Source organism: Arvicola amphibius, chromosome 4 (assembly GCF_903992535.2).
Source record: "Arvicola amphibius chromosome 4, mArvAmp1.2, whole genome shotgun sequence".
Taxonomy (NCBI): domain Eukaryota; kingdom Metazoa; phylum Chordata; class Mammalia; order Rodentia; family Cricetidae; genus Arvicola; species Arvicola amphibius.
The window spans coordinates 127,523,875-127,545,134 of record NC_052050.1 but is presented as its reverse complement, the minus strand read 5'-3'; the positions used below and the strand labels follow the sequence as shown (position 1 = coordinate 127,545,134).

General features: G+C 45.6%; 1 protein-coding gene across 1 annotated transcript in view; it reads right to left on the bottom strand.

Moving 5' to 3' along the window:
* The window catches only part of Stox2 (storkhead box 2), a 107,357-nt gene that overhangs the window by 7,817 nt on the left and 78,280 nt on the right, over positions 1–21,260 (bottom strand). Inside the window, 13 exon segments of the mRNA XM_038327095.1 lie at positions 737–2,298; positions 2,301–2,408; positions 2,410–2,459; positions 2,462–2,552; positions 2,554–2,577; positions 2,579–2,668; positions 2,670–2,825; positions 2,827–2,980; positions 2,982–3,020; positions 12,211–12,281; positions 12,283–12,303; positions 12,305–12,343; positions 12,345–12,364. Coding sequence (XP_038183023.1) covers positions 737–2,298; positions 2,301–2,408; positions 2,410–2,459; positions 2,462–2,552; positions 2,554–2,577; positions 2,579–2,668; positions 2,670–2,825; positions 2,827–2,980; positions 2,982–3,020; positions 12,211–12,281; positions 12,283–12,303; positions 12,305–12,343; positions 12,345–12,364 — 2,425 coding nt within the window.

Below are 21,260 nucleotides of genomic sequence, written 5' to 3'. Positions count from 1 at the left end.
TGCGTTGACGAGGACCATCGGGTCTTATGCACTCCCAATTGTCAGTACTGCTGAACTAGCAAGACTACAAAACGACGGTGTCCAGATACCGTCAGTTCTACAAGCAGGAAAGCGAAAGCCCCGGCGACTGCTCTCGTCGAGTTATGGCCCCTTACTTCCGTGAGAGGAACAAGCTTCTGTGTCTCCATCCATCCACACACAGGTGGAAGAGGAAGACATCTGAGCAAGCAGAACAGACCACGTACGGCATAGGAATTAGAGTAGAACCAAGCTTTTAGATCCTTTGGAAATACTGCAAAGCCCATTACTATAGTCTCACTAGAGGGGCCATTATCCTGGAATCTATTTTACTACCCAACCCTTTCTTCCCACTGACTAACTATGTTATTTGTATTCAGAAAGTTACTTTTTTTTTGAAGGATTAAAAAAAAATCCCTTTTCCTGGGATTACAAATACAAATAGAAGAAACCGCTGGGAGTGTTGGTCTTAGTCTTACTAGACTGAGGCAAGAATTCGGGAAGGGACCAACCCACCAGTCCAGATTGGTGATCTCTACAGCTGCAGAAACATTTTTTTTTTCAATTCCTGAAAAAGAAGTTAGAAACAGGTTGTTAACAACACAAGTCACATAACCCATAGCCCTTATTCACAGCCTGAGACTGAAGTCAGTTATCTGCATAAAAAGCCCCGAGCCCCGGCGGGTGTATGTGGATGTAGAGGGAAACCTCTCCCTACCGTGGGGAGTTGAATCCACTGTCCACCGTGATGCTGCTGCTGTCCATGCTATCCAGGCGAGCTGAGTGGGTGGCTCTCTGGTTGCTGCTGCTATCAGTTTCTTTTGGGGTGAGGAGGGTGAGGTTCTTCTCAAACTTCCTCTGTAAATCCCGTTCCTTCTCCCTCTCAAGGAGCCACTGCATGGTGCCCACATCATCTCTGTTTTTCTCCTCCTCTGTGTTTTTGTTGGCCCCTTCCTCAGAGTCGTCATCATCGGAGACATTGTAATAGTCAAAAGAGGCCTCCTGGTTCCCTCCAGGCTCCTGTTGACGCTGGGACGGAGGCATGGCTTGGGCCACGGATGTCCCAAGGGAAGGTTCTAGTTTTTCGCAACGGCCTGGCAGTGTGTCAACAGGTGACTTCGGGTGAGATTTGAGGAGGGACAAGCTGGATTTGTGATAGCTGTTTACAGACAAGGTGCTGTGTAGGGGTTTGAACAGTGTGTCCTTGCTGAATATTTCTTTCCTTTTATCCAGGCTGCTGGGTTCCGCGCTATGATGTTGGACGAGGCGCCCATTGGCCATCCCCTCTGCCACACCACCGGAGGCAGCAGGGCCCCCACCTGGCCCTTTCGGTGACTCCTCCTTGTGCCCAACAGGTTCCCTGGAAGAATGAGGGGTCTGCCTCTCAGACGGAGACAGCTTTTTAACCCCCTCCACCAGGGGTCAACGTGTCCTGGTCCTCTTTATTCTTCCCAGAGGCGACGGCGCCGTGAGCACAGTCTCGCTAGAGGTGTTGCATTGGAAATAGTCATCCACAGCTGTTTTTGCTGGGCAAGGGCTGAGTTCCCCATAGGACGGCATACTCTCAGAGGGTTTGCCTGGCTCCAAAAGGCTACAAGCACTAGAAGGTTCCTTGCTGCCACCGACTATTTCTGGAATGCACACCTCTTTATAACTGGCAGAGGATATAAGAGCCCTTTGATGACCAATAGTCTGCACAGGCCGTAAGGTACTGTCGTCAATGTAGGACTGGCTGGGGGTCTGGTCATCTTGGCTGCAGCCTTCAACCAGGTCTTCCGGAGTCCCGAGAGAAGAAGCGCCCAGGGGGCCCTTGGAGTTATCCATGGACCGGGATCTCTCCTTGGCCTTGTTGGATCTCTCATTCCTGGACCTCCGGTCCTGGGTATGGCTGTGGCTTCGGTGCACTTTGGAGTGGGAGCTTCCCCTGGAAGGTTCGGGAAAGGGCATCTCCGTTCTCCTTTTGGCCAGTTCGCCAGACACATCCCACTCCGGCGTCATGGGGAAATGGGACTCGATCACGTTTGTGTTGTTGTGCATGATGAAGCTGTCTCCTTTGTGTTCGATGATGAAGCAGCCTCCCTGGGGGCCCTGGTTAGGGGGGTCGCAGAATTCATACTCCCTCTCACCCGGGATATCCAGATGTGAGCCATCTGAAGGATCACCTTTCGACACGCGGGTCTTGCTGTGGGACCGAGACTTCCCGTGGGACTTTCGGTGAGTCCGGCTCTTTTTACTCCGCCCACTGTGGTGGGCAGAGGACCCGGCCTTGCTCGGTCGGTGAAGCCTTTTTCTTCTTCAAGTTTCTTCATCAGTGCTGTGTGCCTCATGACATTTTCCACCGTCAAGTCCGGGTTGATACGCCGTATGATCTCCATCTCCACCTCCCGGGGGAATGGACGTCGGCGTGTCCTCGTCTCGCAGGGGCCACTCCTCGGGAGGAACTGGGCAGAGAAATTGGCCAGCTGTTTGGTCTTGTCTTTCTTAAAACTCAGCCGGAATAACTTGAGGCCAAATTTTTTGGACTGTTTTTCACCCGTCTTTAGGTTTCGAGAGAGTAGAGTTCTGTCTTGTAGGAGAAATTTATAGTACTTTTGCTTTTTTCAGTGGGCGGCACCTGGCCCAGTGGAGGAGGGCAGTAGGGGTCTTTGCAGTTCCTTGGCGGGTTTCCTCTGCAGAGTGGACGATGCATGCATGCTGTGCACGTCTTCTCGGCAGCAGTGGCAAGCAGAGTCGCAGTGCTTTCTGGGTAATGTCCTTTCCCTGACACAGCCTGAGGCAGAGGGCGTTATGGTTCCCGGTTGTGGCGAGGGTACACTGAGACCTGTCAGGTACCCTCTCGTCCAAGTGGTACCACTTACTGTTAGTTCTTATGAGGGAAGGCGTGATGAAATAAGTTTGTGGGGTCACAATGAAATAGCCTTCTGGAGTCGGGTAGATTTTCCTCTCCCGTACCAGTGTGTTTGGGATGCCGTAGGATTTCTTGGCTTGGGTTGGAACACCCTACAGACAAGAACAGAGATGCTTGTGTGAGAGAAGAAAGGAACAGGTGAGGAGCCCTGATTTTCAGAGTCCCATGAACATTTGCCAGATTTGAAGTACGCCCCAGGGCATGGAAGCAGGCTTCGGAGGTGTTGCTATGTTTAGTGTGAACCCCAGTTCTCTCTGATGACGCCTGTGCACGGGTACCACCCCTGGGGAGTGAAAAGGTGTTTAAATCGGAGAGCACCGGGGGGATGCAGATGCTAGCTAGAACGCTTTGTCCAGCATGCGTGAGACCTTGCTTGGGTTACTGAGGCCACACCAGAAAAACTGCTGCAGGATAGCGAAGGAAGTTAGACAGACTTAGATTGTCACCGCTACAAAGCCTTTCTTGAACATCTTGAAAGAAGACTATTTTATAAGGACAGGACAATGACAAGTTTCACCATGCAGTGAATAAATTTATGGAATTTTTTCAATAAGAACTATATATATATTATACATATAATATATAAAACTTTATTATGCACCAATTTTTTAAAAGATCAAGTTAAATTAAAATAATTTTTTTTGGTTTATTTTTTTTATATTTAAAAAATTTCCATCTTCTCCCCTCTTCCCTCCCCCTCCCTCCCCTCCCCCTCCCCTCCACCATACCCCCTCTCTTCAGGCCAAGGAGCCATCGGGGTTCCCTACTCTATGTTAAGACCAAGGTCCTCCCAACTCCCACAGGTCCAGGAAGGTGAGCAACCAAGCTGAGAAGGCTCCCACAGAGCTGTCCATGCAGAAGAGTCAAAGCTCAGGCCTTTGTCCTTGGCTTCTCAGTCTAAAATTAACTTTTATAATTTTATAAAAGGTAACTAAATTGACTACTCCTTTTTTTAAACTTCTTTTAATTTTGGACTATAATATAATTCCATTTCTCCCTTTCCTTTCTTCCCTCCAAGCCCCTTCTGTTTACCACGCCTGCTCTTTTTCAAATTCACACCTTATGTTTATGAATAATTATTATATGAATGTACATATATCTGCATACCACTTAATAAAAGCCCACTTCATTTATAAAATGTTACTCCCATGTATGTTTTCAGATGTGACATTTGTATTGGCAAATAATTGGGTGTCCTTCCCTGTGATTACACAATTTCTCACCCCTTTAGTTACCCACAGCTATACCCCTAAAATCTCCCCGAGGACTGCCTCAACATGAGTTGAAACAAGACAACAAGAGCTGGGGATGGGGGGGAAGCATCATGAGACTCAATCCCCGCCAAGAGGACTGAACCACTCTCCAACATGCCTTGTGACTTTGAAATCCATCACTTTGCATGTTGAAACTGTCTGCTGCCATAGTTTACAGTTAGATACAGCATTGTCTGTCCTTGGCAAGAGTCAGCAGAAGGAGGTGGTTCTTGTCCTAGTTTCTAACCACTGAGTCCTAACCCACACACGGTGAATATACATAGAGACAGTCTGGGTTCGATCACTAAGTCCCAAATATCGCATTTGCTAGAAACATAAATACAGGGGTGGGCGGGGCATGGTTTTCATTGTGCCATGTGCTTAGGTCCCTCCCTACTGAAAAGATAAAAATCAGGATGAGACGTCTTTAGGAAAGTGCACATCCTCCAAGCTGTAAGTCACTTCCTTATTTCTTGGATATTCTGCATTTACCAGTGTCAGGTACCATCAAGGGTGTGGTATCTACAGAAATGATCTGAATGGTATAATCTAGAAACAGGCCAGATCAAACTATATAATACTTCCAACACTTGACCCACAAAAATGGCAGTTTCGCGTGTCACAGTAGGAGGCAGTACAGTCAAGAATGAAAGCAAGCTTGGATGCCAAGGCCAGACTGTTAGATTGGAAGTCTTGCTTGTCTTTGATAATGGCATTAGTGGTCGAATTGTTCATTCTTTTTCCACCTCCTTCCCCTACTGTAGTTTAGATCTAGAATGTTCCACTAAACTCCCGTGCTAAAAGCTTGACCCTTGGCTTTGTTGCTATTAGGGGGTGGGTGGTACTTCTAGGAGGTCAGTTTAATGGGAGGTCTTTAGGTCAATGAGGCCCTTGATGGGCTCTGTGTGGCCCAGGTCTCTTCCTCTCTCCTTTGCTCCTGGGCTGTGAGCCTACCACAGAAAGCAGACTCACCATAGACCTGAAAGGAAGAAGCCCATCTAACCACAGGCTGAAACCTTTACAACTACGGCCCTAAATAAATCTTTCCTTTTTACGAGCTTTCATTGTTATAAGAAGTCAATGCCTCCCTGCCAAATTCACACCTTACAACTCTCACTTCTCCAGTACCCGCCTCCAACTGACCTTTGTTTGGAGCTAGGGTCTTTGCAAGAGTAGTCAAGTTGAAATGGGGGCATTAGAGTGGGTCATAGTCCATCAGGAGCAATGTCCTTCTGAAAGGGGAAAAATGGCACAGCTAGAGGCATAGATGGAAGACAGTGTGAAAAACATGGGTCAAAGATGACCATGCCACAAGTCAAGGAGAGATGCTTGGGACATACGCTTCCCTCACAGCCTTCAGCCCCGCTGACATAGTGATTTGGATTTCCGGTTTCCAGAACCCTGCACTCCTTCTGTTGGTTGATCTCATCCTGGTGGTATCATTAAGGCAGCTGGTAACCTAGCCTCTGAGGCATCCGTTCTCAACAGAAGCTGCTGGGAAGATGTACACGGGTTTGGGGCTTGCACAACAGTGTGTGCCAGAGAGCAAGCACTCAATACACGCCAGCCGCCGGTCTCAATTTTAGATCAGGAAGGCCGTGGAAACTCAGATTACCTTCACATAATGTGGTGCAAGTAACCAGAACCACTGGGTGAGGCTGGGAAATCTGTGTGCCCTCGGACCTGCCAAACAATGAAAGTGGGATCTAACACGTTAGAACCTGGCATTCTCAGGGAGAGGAAGCCTGTGGGTGCAAGGCAGCCGCCCACCTTTGAAGGACATCCTTAGCAAGGGGGGGAGAGGCTCACATACAGCACCCACCTTTGGAGGACATCCTTAGCAGGGAGGAGAGGCTCACATACAGCACCCACCTTTGGAGGACATCCTTAGCAAGGGGGAGAGGCTCACATACAGCCACATGGCTAAATGCAGTTATCTTGTTAGTTGCATACCTTCCTTTAATCTGATGATCTATTTTTGATAAATGTACACTGATTTTTTTCACAACTAAGTAGAAGACTGGTGTGATAAAGCTTGTTTTTAAATTCTTTGATACGGTGTACAAAAATAGAAAACTCTTTTTTTCTTTTGGTTTTTTCGAGACAGGGTTTCTCTGTGGCTTTGGAGCCTGTCCTGGAACTAGCTCTTGTAGTCTCTTTTTTAACGGAATTCGTGATATACTTCCAACCACGCAATTCTTGGGTGCTGCCATAAAAGAAAAAATAGCTACACACAGGTAAGCAACTTGAGTTTTTTTGTGTTATCCTCCTGAGATCCAGAGCCTGCTGTTGAATGGCAGAAGACCCCATCAGAATATGACTCCTAAGATAGGCACACACGCCATACTGTGCTCTTCAGATGACAAAGCTGTGGGCACAATGCCCACACAACAAACCTGGTCTTAAAATAGCATCTTCTATGGTAAGTTTCAATTTAAAAACCCACAGGTTTTTTTTATTAATAATCAGCAGGGAGTAATGGCTCATGCCTGTATCTCAGAACTCATAAGGAGAACTGAGCGAGTTCAAGGCCAGCCTGGGCTACATAGTAGTTTCTGATCAGGCTGGACTATATAAAGAAACCCCTTTCTAAAATGAAAAAAGAAACCTCATGATTAATTAATTTACTTTGACTGTTACTAAAGAAAGGTAAGTTATACTTCTTTTTATTTTCTTTTAAGTGTGTGTGTGTGTGTGTGTGTGTGTGTGTACCAACATATGTGTGGGTACCTGCACTGGTCAGAAGAGGGGCTTCACATCTTCTGGAACTCAAGTATCGAGTATCAGCCCAACATGTGCTCTGAGGACCTATCTTGGGTCTCCGAGAAGAGCAACGCGCCATTTCTTAACTGCCTAGCCAGCTCTCTAGCCCATGAATCATATTAGAGCAATCATAACTGCTGGTCTTGGAAAAACCCATAGATTATACAAAATCATGGCTATAAACATAATATATGCCTAATCACCATTAAGAAAAATTTCTCTAGCTCTTCCTCAATGAAGGGACAAGAGAGAATCTGTGAATCACATGTCTGGGAATTCTCAGCGACACCAGTCAAACCAGCGTTTACTTTGAACACAGAAACCACAGGCCCACGTTCTCCCTTGCCATCCAATCTAGTTTCACACTTCCACCTTGGCTTTTCTGGTTCAACTGAAAGCTGTAAAAATTTATACTTGTTACCATAAGTCTTAGTATATAGTAACTGATGTTTCCAGCCCTCGAATCTCACCCTGAGTTCTATCAGACACTTGTGGAGTAAACCTGACAAAGTGAGGCTCACGTGAATGCTCCACCCTTTCAGATTCTACACCAGCAGTTTATGGTGAATCAGGATCTGCCGAGAACAGAGGACAAGCTCTGTATTCTAACCGAGCTAAAACTGGACTCTCCCTTTCCCACACCTTTACAATCTTTTCAAAGGCCACAGGAAGGTATTTAAAGCTATCACATGACTATATGGTGTTTCCTTGGAAGCACATTTTTGCTTTTGCTCCTTCAAATCTGATTGGTTCTCAGAAACAGAGTACACATATGTGTTCTTTTGCTAGACAGTTTGGTATTAAAGGCACTTTCATTCTGGGGTAAGACCTGTGCACGTTATTCAAGACTAGCCTTGGTACTGATGGGCTCAAGCAATCTTTATCCATTACCTTCATGTAGTTCCTGAGACTACAGGCTCGTGACTTCATGTCCAGTGTTAGATTAACTGAAATGTTTAATAATTCAATTATTATTTTTATTTGTGAAGAACGCTGGCTGAGTGAGAATTCTGAACGATGAGACAGAGAGAAAACACGGAATGGGCATGCTAACATTCTGCAGTGGACGCTGAAGCTAGTTCCAACTCTGCATGCTGTCCCACAGCCCTCCACGTCCCTGAAGTAAGTTGGCCTAGCATATACAGGGATTAGCCCAATGTAACTGAGCTCTCATCCTGGATGGGTGGCTGAGCAGTTCTTCAGGAGAATGGAAAACAAGTATTCTTTTAAGACCTTTAGAAATATTCTTGGGCTGAGGGTGTGGTTGTGTGGTAGGAGACTTGCTTGGCATGTACAAGGCCCAGCAGGGTCATGTCTCTCTCAACACACACACACACACACACACACACACACACCACAAGCCCACCACACACACGTGCGCACCACACAACCTACCACACACACATACACACACACCATACACAGCCCACACTACACACACACCATACACAGCCCACCACATACGCAACCTACATCACACACCATAAACATACACACACCACACAGTCCACCACACACACACCACACATACACACAGTCCACACCACACACACACCATAAACAGCCCACCACACATACACATAGTCCACACCACACACACACACACCACACACAGCCTACCACACATACACACACATACATATACACAAACCACACAGCCCACAACACACACACATACATATACACCATACAAAGCCCACCACATACACACCCCACACCACACCACACACACACACAGATTCATACACACACCACACAGCCAACCACACACACACCGTAAACACACACACACACACACACATACGCGTGCACGCGCACAGTCCACACCTCCCACCCCTCCAAGCACACATGCACATGCAATTCTGTAATGGAAACTGGTACACAGAAGTTGCTGAACCGACTTTCAAAATTCAACTTACATTAAAATGACCCAGCCTGCCATTTGTTTCTGGTCCATTTTTACTCTTTGGAATACAGATGTCCGAAACAGTGAGAGGTCATATTTGAAATTATCCTTTTTATTTATAAAACATGCATCAAATATAAGATTTCAAATTCTTTAATAATACTGTTACATTTCAACATCTCTTTGTCAAACCGTAAACTACAAAAGAAGTAAATACCCTTACCTTTAAAACAAGGAAGGTTAAAAAAAAAAGAGGTAAACAAAGAGTTAAAAACCCTCCAGACTTTTAGTACTGTCAGTGAAAATGGACTTTAATTTAGAACTATTTTAAATTCTCAGTGATGTTTGGCTCTGACATAGCTGATGGAAAGCAACAAATAAAAGAAGGAAGAAAAGAAAAGAGGGCAGGTAAGGCAAGGAAATCTCCTCTTTTAGGAAATCCTAGTTAAATGTTTGGAGCTATTAAGTCAGGCATACTGGTGAACATCTGTAGAGGCAGAGTGATAAAGTTCAAGGCCGGTGTGGTCTTCACAGTGAGGCTGTGTCTCCAAAACCAAAATTTTAAAACAAAACCAAACCAAAGGGAAAAGGTAGCTGTTACTAAAGAAGAATTTCAATAATTATAACCATGTCCTGGGCCAGGGGTTGAGGGGCCAGTTAGTAAATACTGTAGGCTTTGTGAGTCATATGACCTAAGCGGCAGCTCCTCAACTCTGTTCCCTATCCAAGGAGCAGAGGCTAAGCCAGAGTTATCAGGGATGGCTGCGTTCTAATAAAACTTTATTCACAAAGACAGGTGCTACTAGGCTTTTGAAACGCTCCACCTGTTGCAAAGTCTACACGGTGTTTCTGCAAATTTCTGGGTCTGGCCCACAGTCCCCAGTACTACACAGATGGGAAACTTTAGATAGTGCCCCCTTACCATAAAACTTGGCAAAGCAGTTACTACTTTGCCAGGGATTCGTTTTGCTACAGTGTCTTGTAGCTTGGAGGCACTGTTTGTTGCTCAGTAGCGATGAGCATTTTACTATTGCTTATGGGTTCTGCATTCTTTCCTGGTTTACAGTCATGGGAGGCATGGAACCACTTCTGAGAAAGTCAGCTGGATTCTCGTGAAGCTGTGTAAATAACAATCTGAAGAGTTAAAGCAGAGCTGGACCTGATTCACTGTCCAAAGCAATGGCCCCTAGTATACAGCAGAAGGGTTGTCCTGTACCAGAGGGTGCTGTTTGCCAAGAGTATTGCCCTCTCTTACCTGGGGAGCTGCGTGTTCTTACTACCAGTGGAAAGGCATGCTGGGCAGCTAGAAAGGGAAAACAAATAGTGACGAATGTTTGGAGATAATAAACTGTTATAACATTTAAGATAATTTATAGGGCCGGGCGGTCGGTGGCGCACGCCTTTAATCCCTGCACTGGGGAGGCAGAGGCAGGCGGATCTCTGAGTTCGAGGCCAGCCTGGTCTACAAGAGCTAGATCCAGGACAGGCCCCTAGAAACTACAGGGAAAACCCTGTCTCGAAAAACCAAAAAAAAAAAAAAAAGATAATTATAGGTTTGCAAGTGTAGGTTGGTGCTACTGTTGGAATAGCATCTATAAAATTAAAAACACTGAAATTGAAAATGGAGGCAGAGAGCATGGTGGCGCAGTTCTTTTAATCCCCAGCACTCAGGAGGCAGAGGCAGGAAGATCTTGAGTTTTGAGGCCAGTTGGTCTACAGAGCGAGTTCCAGGACAGCCAGAGCTACACAGAAAAACCGTCTCGAAAAACTAAAAACAAAACAAAGCCGAACGAAGAAAGAAACATAATCAAACAGAAAACTTGAAGAAAAAACGGGAACAAAAAAAAAGAAAGGAGGGGAAAATTTACTGGGAAGGAAACACATTGCTTTGAGGCCAAAGAAAATGGAAATGTATGGAGACGCGGAGGGTGTAGGGTCATGTTCATGATCTTCACTGGAGTTGGTTCTTCTAGCCATATCCCTGTGTGTGTGCGCGTGCATGCATGCACGTGTATGCTCACGCACACTTTCACACCTTGGCTTCCGCCCCAAGCCAAGATCGCTTCATCAACGCATTAGAGCGTAAGATATGACCAAAGGTCAAGGATTTTTTTCCCCATAGACAAGCAGTATAGGCAGCACAGGCCCACCTTTCTCAGTCCAGCCTACTCCGGGCCACCCTTAGACTCAGGACATAAGCAAATGCTTATTGTGCTCGTCTTTAACTGTATTCTGGTTACTTACCACTCCGTTTTTCTGTAGCCAAAGCAGATTCAGCCAACAGCATATATCCTGAAGTCTCTTTGAAAGCGGAACGAACATTAAGTAGATCATGCATTGTTTGTTTTAACGTGATTTCTATTTCAGTCTAGAAAGCGGTTATAGTATTTCCCTAAGCCGGCAAACTAGAAGTCCCATAAGGTGCACACCTGCCCCATCTATTCTTTTTCCCTTTTTTTTTTTTTTAACGACAGGCATTCTCTATGTAAAAAAGCCTTGGCTATTCCTGGAACTCACTCTGCAGACCAGGCTGGCCTCCATCTATTTACATGTTAAAATATAACATGCACAGAAATTGCCTGTATCTAAGGAAATTTAGATTTCACAGCAAACGGGACTTTTGGAATTCTCTTGTAACGCTTAGACTTGGCAAACTCCGGCAGGGGCGCCAGCACTAGAGGGGAGTTAGTGGATCCCCTCCATGGAGATGGGGCATGGGTGTTTAGTATAGACCACACCAAACAGCTTGGCCACTGGAATCACCGGCAACCCACTGACAGCACAGCTTGTACCCACTGTCTTTATTTTGTAATAGTTAAGGGGAAAAAAAGCAATTTTTTTTCCTTTTTAAAATGAAAGTCTCAATTCATGAAGTAACACTTTATTAAGGGTTCCTCAGATGATAACACAACACATGCGAGGGTGTATTTATTTTAACACCATTTCTGTAGTTGAAACTCCTGGGACTAAACATTGCCAGCTGTTTTCTGGATGAACCCAAGTTTATATATTTAAGGAAGGACCGCGCCGAACTGCGATGAATGAGTAGACTCCTGGTCATCCTCACCGTTTCTTACAATGCTGGCTTCATTTTCCCCCCTTAGGCATCAAGTTAAAAAGTATTATATCAAAATACAAAAGTAAATGAAAAAAAAATAAATAAGAATAATAATAAAAAGTATGTATTTAAAGGAGTGACTTTGTGATTGTTACTAAGTCACAGAAGAAAAGTATCTAGTCAGTTTGGGTGAATGAAGCTTTTTTTTCCCTAGTGTCCCTTTAAAGTCATGGAGCCCACACCCCACATCTCACATCCGTAACACGGTCCATTTGGAAAGAGCACCATTTTCTCCTGTTACCTGGGAAAACACGTCGTCAGGTGTTCCATCAGTGCTTCTTGGGTGACAGGCTTCCTTGCAGAGTTCATTGCCGAGGATGGCCAAGCAAAGGATTTCCGCCGAGTGGAATAAACTGGGACTGGCTGATGGGGGACATTACTGATTGGTGACACATCACCTGCAAAAAGAGGAGTTTCAGGTGAGCGGGGGTCATTAAAACACACCACCATGTCCCCACCATCCTGGGCCTCCACCATGCACGCCCTCCCAGGACGACTCTGATCCTTGCAATATGAAGTCCATCAGTTTTGAATGCTGAAGCTTGTTGAGATCACAGCAAAATCCACTCGGGTGGCAAGACTTCCAAGCACAGTGGACGCTCTGATAATCTCAACAAGCAAAATTCTTCTTAAAAACCTGAGCTCTCATTTGAATAGTGAGAGTACTAATGTCTTGTAACAAATGAGGCTTTGGAAAAATAACTTCTGCTTTTAGTAGTATGGAGATGATTTAGGAAGCAACCACTGCTCACATTAAAAAAAAAAAATTTGTGGTGAGTAAGGGTGATTCGTCCTTCAAATGTTGAGGGTCTTTATGTGCTGGGCATCTGCCAGACGAGTTGGGAGCTCACACTGGAAGAGAAGCGTCCCTTCCACAGCTGCCTCTGCCTTTGAGCAGTTTTATTTAAGTGGAAGAGATAGACAGAGATCAAGGTCACAGGGCTGAGTGATGGGCGGAGAACAGAAGACTGGGCAGTAAGCTCGGAGGATAATATGGGACAGCAGTATATTTACCCTCTGAGGGGACAGTGGGACTCAGAAGCGGACTAGCGGGTTCCTTTTAGGCTTTGAGATCTGAATCTGGTGTCAAGGAGCAGGAGGGTGGCTGGGGGCTGGGGGCTGGGGATGAACTGGGGATGAGAAGAGCTACAAGCCAGTGTTTCTCCACAGAGTTGTAAAGAAGGGGCACAGCTCTGTAGGAGCAACCACGAGGCCACAGCTAAGTGCTCAAGGCTCTCATCGTATGAGAAACAGTGAGCCTGGAAGAAACAGAAAACCCGAAAAGACAGATGTGGCTCTCATGAAGAAGGCTGTGGTGGCCCTGCAGATGACCACCTGAAGAAGGCAGGGCAGATCAGAATGAAGTAGAGACCATGGCCCTCAGTATGCATCTCTGCCAGAAGGATGGTGGAGACTGGGAGGCTTGAAAACCTAGCATTGAAAGGTCAGCGGTTGTGTGTGTGTGTGTGTGTGTGTGTGTGGTGTGTGTGTGTGTGCAGTGCCCATGGAGGCCAGAAGAGGGCACTGAACTGCAACTGGAGTTACAGATCATTGTAAGCCACCCAGTGTGGATGCTGGAAACGGAATTCGGGTTCTCTGGAAGATCAGTACATGGTCTTAATGGCTAAGCCGTCTCTGCAGCCCCAGCCCCCCCGTTTTTTTTTTTTGTTTTCTTTTATTATTCCTTAAGCGTGCTTTCTCATGTAATAAGCTAACACAGCTGGCCAAAGACAAGACTCCAGTCAGTTTGTAACATTAATTAACATCCTCTCCAAAAGATGTTTGGGTGCCCTGAGGTCGATGGGCCTCCCTGCTGTCAGGGGACTTAAACTGAGCTTTGACACATCTCCTAGGTTGTGGGAGGGTACAGAAGACCCTAAGGAAAGAACTTGAACCCAACTTGAAAAGATTGTAATGAATGAAATTAGGCAACAGAGCTGAGTTCCCTGAGTGTTGGAACCAGTTCAGCAGGTGTATTGAAGGGAGCAGCAGAAAACCAGTGTCCAAAACACGAGGCTTGTACCCCTCGCGGATCCCAGCTGAGTTCAGTGCTCCCCTCCCCCACGGCATTACTTGGGGACTCCATCAGCTCTGTTATGACGTCAGGTGGATATGAGAGGAGTAGATGACACTACTAAATGGATCAAACTCAAATCTAGAAAGGGTCCAAGCAGATTTTAAAAAGATCAGCAGAAGAAACTAGGAACACATCTAACGGAGAGGACCTGCAAACTCTGGAGCGGTCCAAAAGCGGAGCCCTCTGAGAAGCTTTGATAGCATCTGGGGGAGGAGCAGCAGTGGGAAATAAATACGCAAGACTACAGCTGCTGCTGGGAGAGTCGGTCTTGCGCAATGTGGGGTGGGAGGCGCTCAGTTCGCACTGCAAAACTGCATGCTGGGATTGTCCGAGTGGGCAGGTAGACCGCAGTGTACTGAAGTTACTTTGTTTAAAGGATATGGGCATTGTTCAAACAAAATTCTGACAGAGTTGTTGCTCTGGCCATTTGCACCTCCAAGTCTCCTGAAGTGGTTTTAACAGTCAGGAGAAGGGAGGGTGGGGTCTTCCACTAAAGGGGAAAACCAAAGCAGATTCGGGGATCTTTGGAGCTCTAGATCACTTAGGAAGCAACACCTTTACCAAGTGTGCTATCGTAAGAAGAATTTCTCAGAGACCAAGACACAGAAGCATGGACTAGAAGTGCTTTAAATGCAGGTTGGAATACTTCATGGTTCTGCAGAGATTACAAGACTTCTCTACACAGATGCCAATTAGCGAAACAACTAGTTTCTGCTTGTCCTTCTGCTTTACGGGTCGTTTCTGTCATCTCCTCCGTGGGTTTCTTTGCCTTCGCTGCGTGCTCACTGGAAGAGGCAGAAACTGTGTGCGTGCCAGGTGTATTTTTTTGCCAGGACCTCGTTTCACCATAACAATGACTATGGGCAGTAACTTGGATACAGAGCAAAGTGGAAATGGGATGTTCGAGATATGTCTCCATGCCGACTCATTCTATACTGCATTAAGAGCAATTACCTCCCACTCCTCATCCCATCCCCAAATCAGTCCACACTGTCTACGCCAGCACTTCCTTGGGTCCGTTCCAGAACTCCAGCTGCAGGGCAACCTAGCCCATATCCCCCATCTCTACCGCAAATGGCCATCATCTCTCACCTGGCCTGTTATATTAGCTTCATGGCACTCTGTTTTTCTGCCTTAGTTTTTAACAGCCCCTTTCTTCAGAGCAACCAAGCTCCTCCCGAGAAGTCATAAATCATGCCACATCCCTGCACAAAACCCCACAGCCTCTTACACGGAAAGAGAAACCTGACTCCGCATGGGTTGGTTCCACAAGGCTCTGCAGTTTGGACCCGCCTAACCGCCTCTGTGGGATAGACCCCCATCCACTCACCACCGCCTTTCTTATTACAGGCTCGCAACCTCCTGTTCTTGGATCCTGCCAGGCTTTCCCCTAAACTCAGGCAGGGTCTTTGTCGTTTGTATTTTTGCTCCTGGCCGGGGGTGCCTCTGGGGTGGACTTTTCCAGGACTGGCCCCTTGTCATTACCTATGGCTCAGAAGTGAAAAGCCATACTCCCAGGGAGCTCCAGTCACATCACCGAAGCCAGTGCTGGACTTCCCTCTCTGAATGTGTGTGCTCACGTTTATAGCTTACTATCGGTCTCATCCACTAAACATGAGCTCCATGAGAAAGGAGACCTGAGCAGCCTGTGCCCAGCACCTACAACAACATAGTGCTTACACTAGACAGCCAGTACAGGCTGAGTAGAGGAGTACTTTCTTTAATAATGTAATAATACAAAGGGTTTCTAGGGGTATTTTTTAAACCACAGTTTTATTCAGATTTTTGCTAAGCAATTACAAAACAAAGACCAAATATACTAAACTGTTTGATTTTTAAAAAAAAGACTCTCCCTAATTAATTTTGAGAAGGAAGCCCCCCCCAACACAGTATTTATCATAGAAAAGATATCATACATTAGGTGAGGTTTTGAGTATGTGTTTAAGATCTGTTAAAGAAATCATAAGATCTCTCAGTACAACAGAACACATTCAGAGTTATCAAGATTTTCTGGGATCCCTATCAACATGATGAATGAGACAACTAGTCACTCTTAAAATATGTCACTAGAAAATTCTTCCAAGTACTGGAGATATCACTGAGCAGTTAAGAGCACTTGCTACTTTTACAAATGACCTGTCTTCAGTTCCTAGCATCTGTATGGTAGCTCAGAACCACGTTTAACTTAGTGCCATGTGATATGACACCCTCTTCTTGTTCTATGGGCACCAGACACATGTGCGGTTGTACATTGAAACATGCAGGCAAAACACTCATGCACATAAAATAAAAGCAAATTGTTCTTTAAAGAAATAAAGGAAAATTCTTCCAACTACTCCACATTTATTTTTTCAAACCGTAAATATTGTTAAAATATATAACTCAAAGATCCCAGGATTTTGCATAAACTATGAATCATAACTACTTGTCTATATCTTTATTTTACCTTATTTATTGGAATGTATGTGTGTTTGCCACGTCTGTGGGTGCTCTCAGAGGCTAGAAGAGGGTGTTAGGACTCCCTGGAGCGGGTAGCTGTGAGCCTCATGACTTGGGTGTGGAGCAGAACTTGGGTCTGGAAGAGCAGTGGGTGCACTCGCCCACTGAGCCATCTCTCCAGTTCCTCACTTGCCTATAATCTATAGGATGGATTTTTCTATTGTCAGACTGTGTTTGAAGATAGTTAGGGAAAGTCAACCATGAGATACTTTGTGGGAAGAATTCTTTCTGAACAGCTACCACTCCACCCTACTATACTTTAAAGGGGGGGGGGGGGGTAACTACATTTTATTTTCTTACAAAATTCGACTTAAATACAGCCCTTGGGTACAAATGCCCAAACTAGGATAATTCAGATACTATCAAGCTCAGTATAAGCATTCAAGGTGAACTTCAAATGTGAAAAACCTGAAAATATTCCAGTACTAAGTGAAGAATATTTAATGACATTTTGGACACTCTTTTCAAGTAAATGACTCTGTGAGCTGGTTAGCATGAGAAAGATAAGTTAGTGGGATGAATGATGAAGGGCGCCAAAGATGGTCTCCGGACCACTAGAGGCGAGAGAGAAGCCTGCAAAGCATGAAGGGACACGCTGAGCTGGAGAGCAGGCAGCTCCGGGGAGCGGGCTGAGGTGAGAGGAAGAGAAGAGCTGAAACCTGATCCTGGTAGACCAGATGGCTTAGCACTCATTCTCACTAATCAGGGCACTGGTTGTGTTTCCACGGGGTCATCATGTGACATGTTTGTGTGAGTCAGTCACTCTTCTGTGCTGACAACTGCCACTCCCACATAAACCAGGAAGGCCTGACACAATAGGACACCCTAGATGCCAGCTGGCTGTATCTTCCGGTCTACCTGTCTACATTCCTCTCATCCCCCCTGGGGAATGTCACTGTCTAGCACATTCTCACTATTTGAATCTCTCTGTTTTTCTCTTCCAATTTCTGGGCAGTACTTTAGTTGGAATTATTTTACCAACACACACACACACACACACACACACACGAGAGAGAGAGAGAGAGAGAGAGAGAGAGAGAGAGAGAGAGAGAGAGAGAGAGGGGGAGGAGAGAGAGAGACAGACAGAGACAGAGAGAGACAGAGAGAGAGAAACCATTAGATACTCAGACTCCAAAAGTGTAAAAGTGTTCTCTCTGGGATCTGGGTTCTGTTTTGGTGTGTGTGTGTGTGTGTGTGTGTGTGTGTGTGTATACAAATTTAAAAATAATGCAAAACACACAATAAAATGCTATCTTCTATGAATGTCATTTCTCCCGTTCAGTCACTAGTTCTGGCTTGCCTCATTCAACCTTTGCATGGCAGAAAGACTACATAACCCTTAACATGAAATATCCATGTTACACATGACAACTTACATTCACCCCCCACCTGGACAACAGAATCACTGTCTAAGACTACATAGACAAAGGCCACACACACCTATCTCATACACTTTTTTTAAGAAAAATACCTCTCCTTATAACGGTGTAATATGAGGAAAGTTGTAAGCTTTCCAAGAGCATTGTATCATAATAAATGGCAAAAAAAATACACCAGCATCCATGTTTGTGAACAATCTGTTCCACAGCGCGCGCGCGCAGCGCAGCGCGCGCACACACACACACACACACACACACACAACACACACAACAAGAGCCTGAATTCAGAATCAGTTATTCTATCTCTTCATGTCCTGTGTTTTACTGTAAATGTTCACTTAACCTCTTCTGTGGGTGGAAGGGACTTCCTGGAATTCATACCCTAGATTCTCAACTCATGTACCATATTCCCATTCTCAACAATTAGTTGGGAAACAGGGTTGTTTAGAATTGGGAAACCCCTACTCTGTGAAGGCCCTGGGAGAGACACAGCTAAGAACTCACTCTCCTCTTTGCTTCTTAAAATATCACGTGATATCCTTCATATTCACCCACTCTATGTTGGGACAGCGTGTATGCCACAGTGAACACAAAGAGGGCGGGCATAAACCGTGGGAACTACTTAGCACCTTCTACTACATGGCTCCCGGGATTGAAACGCAGCTCATCAGGGCAAGCACTTTTACCAGCCAAGCCATTTGACTGGCCCAGAATCCAGTCTCTTAAGACAGATATGGTAGCCTGCTTCCTCATCTGTAAAATAAAGGTTTGGATGGACTTGTAGTATGCCTTCTTCCAGCTCCAAAGGTTTGTGGTTCTCTACTAATTCAGCGGGATTTGGGCAGAAAAATCAACTCACAATACATTTCTCATGCCCAACTCTAGGTCCAGGTGTTGTAGAAATCATTCCCTGCTGAGCTGATCTGGAAGAGGCTTTCATTTTTAAGGAAAGGGCAAGCTATGTCAGCTATCATCTTTTCCCCCTTGCATAATAAAAAACTGTCACGGTTTGTTCTAACTCAAGTCTGATCGAGCTTTGTTCCTCGGGACCCAACGTACCTTCCCTTCCTCGCCTCCGCCCAAATTAACACTAGCATTAAATTATGGATGCCAGTACAAATTACCACATGCAGCAGCTATGGCGGCCCCTCATAAAAAGTCTGAAATGCACTTCTGAAATGCTCAGAGCCCACGGGGAGGAGACAGCTCTATTCCATTCCGCAGAATGTGCTACCTTTGCCAAGTTTTATCTCAGATGCCCCTGGGCGTGGGGAAATCATCAGCTCGCTAAGGTTACAGTCAAGTGAACAACTTCTCCGGTGCGCAGCCTCAGACAAATCTTGTGTTTTACAATTAATTCAATTTATTAACCCCGATTTTATGTGTAAATGCTGCTTGGTTTTTTTAACAGAAGATCTGCTACGGCATTGTCCAAAAGTCCTTCTAGAAAAGCACGCATCCCTTTCCCATATTGGACTCGCCAAGACCACAGCGGCCTGCTGGAGGGCACAGAACATCTGGCTTCATTAGCTCGCGCGCTGCTAAGAAAGTTTCTTTGAAACCAGATTACTGTACTTGACTTTCAAACTGCTTGCACTGAAATCTGGGAGAAAACTGACATTGAAAACGGCACTTTTACCAGTCTACTGTAAGTTTGTTTTCAAATGCCACTGGGCTTCAAAACTTAAAGGGGGGGGGGGCTTACTGCAATAGGCAACGAAGGAAACTTGGCAATTAAGAAGAGGAGAGTGTTTGGTCCTTTGAACTTCTAGGGCAGCCTTTCCTGATTAATTTCAACCCCAACCGTTCTCTGACACAAATCTAATTCTTAAGCTGTTATTTGAGGAGTAAGGAGGAGGGGGTCTATTATTGATGCTGAAGCTAATCGTGACGTGTTATGACTTCCGAAGAAATTTCTAACGAGAGCTGAGCTAAGAGCAATTTATGGTGACTTAGTGCGCACACACCAAAATGAGTCAATGGCCTCGTGTTACCCAGAATGCTCGGCTCATGGCTGTATGGCACAGACAGGTGCAGCTGGGTGGGATTAATCAGCTCATTGGTTTCCAGGAGAAAGTATCGTCTTCCTAGCTTCTGAGCTTCCATTTGTCATCTTCGCTAGCGAGACTCAGTACTCAGTACCTTAGTTACTGGAGTTTCTTGCTACCGAGACCTGGCTGCTGTTGGAAAGTTGTCACAGAATAAGGAGAGGTTAAAAGCATAGAGAAGGGCAACCAGTGGACAGCAGTGGGTGAAAACTCCCTCGGCATAATAAGAAACATCTGTCCTAATCACAGCAGTTAGGAATGCTTTGGACCACTTGCCCGTTGGCTATAGATTTGTAGCCGAAGAATTAGAAGGGCTATCGGAAGAGTTACATTCTTCAGTACATCAAATCTTTGCTAAAACTCCATGTTGTAAGCCACCCGCTGCCCCTGGGTATGTGTGAGAAATTAGGGGGTAGGAAAGCAGCAGACCACCATTTCCACATCAGGCGGTCAAGTGTATGGATGAATGAGAAGGCTCTGCACATCAGGAGAAGATCAGGCTTGGCTCTTGCTTCCTACCACAATGGTGGTGATACCAGCTATCTTCCCTGTTCTCTGCTCCCTGACTCAGAACTAAGTTAAAAATGAACTTAGTTATAAATTAGCTATATCTCCCTGACCTGAGATAGAAATCACGAGAAAATGCCAGTCTTGGCCAACAACAGCTAATACATCCCCTGAATATACGTAGTTCCTGTATGGTGCCTAGTTAGCGAGTGTTCCCATGGAAAGCGGAGTCTTCCTTTAGAGGGAATGCCTCAGATAGAACCGACTCTAAATTCCTCGTGGAATTCCTAGTCATCTACTTCTCATCCATTTCTACCATCCAGCAAAAACCCTGCCTATCCATAAAGATGTACAGGCATTCCAATTTTCTACTGATGAAAATTTTCAACTATAATTTAATAAAGCGGCCTGACATTTGCAGGACTGTTCTTGACATCAGGCTCCCCAGGGCTGTGTCTCGGCGACTGCTTTACTGCTTCATCAGCTGAGGGATCTGACCTACGCTGTGGCGGATTTCTGTGAAATAGAACTGCAAGCCAGCCCAATTAAATACAGGTCAGATGCGGTTAGGACAGCAGTTCCATACAGCACCCTGGACGGAACAGCTGCCACGCCACACCAGCCTCCTTTCTCGACTGCCACCTTACGCCCCCTTCCGACAGCCGGAGAGGTGGATGTTGAACTGGGTGAGAGTTTGGAAGGACAGGAGAAAGTTTTGTGGCTTTGAAACAGACTCAGAGAACACCCAACTCAGAGTAGCATTAAATAACTCTCCTCTCGAGCC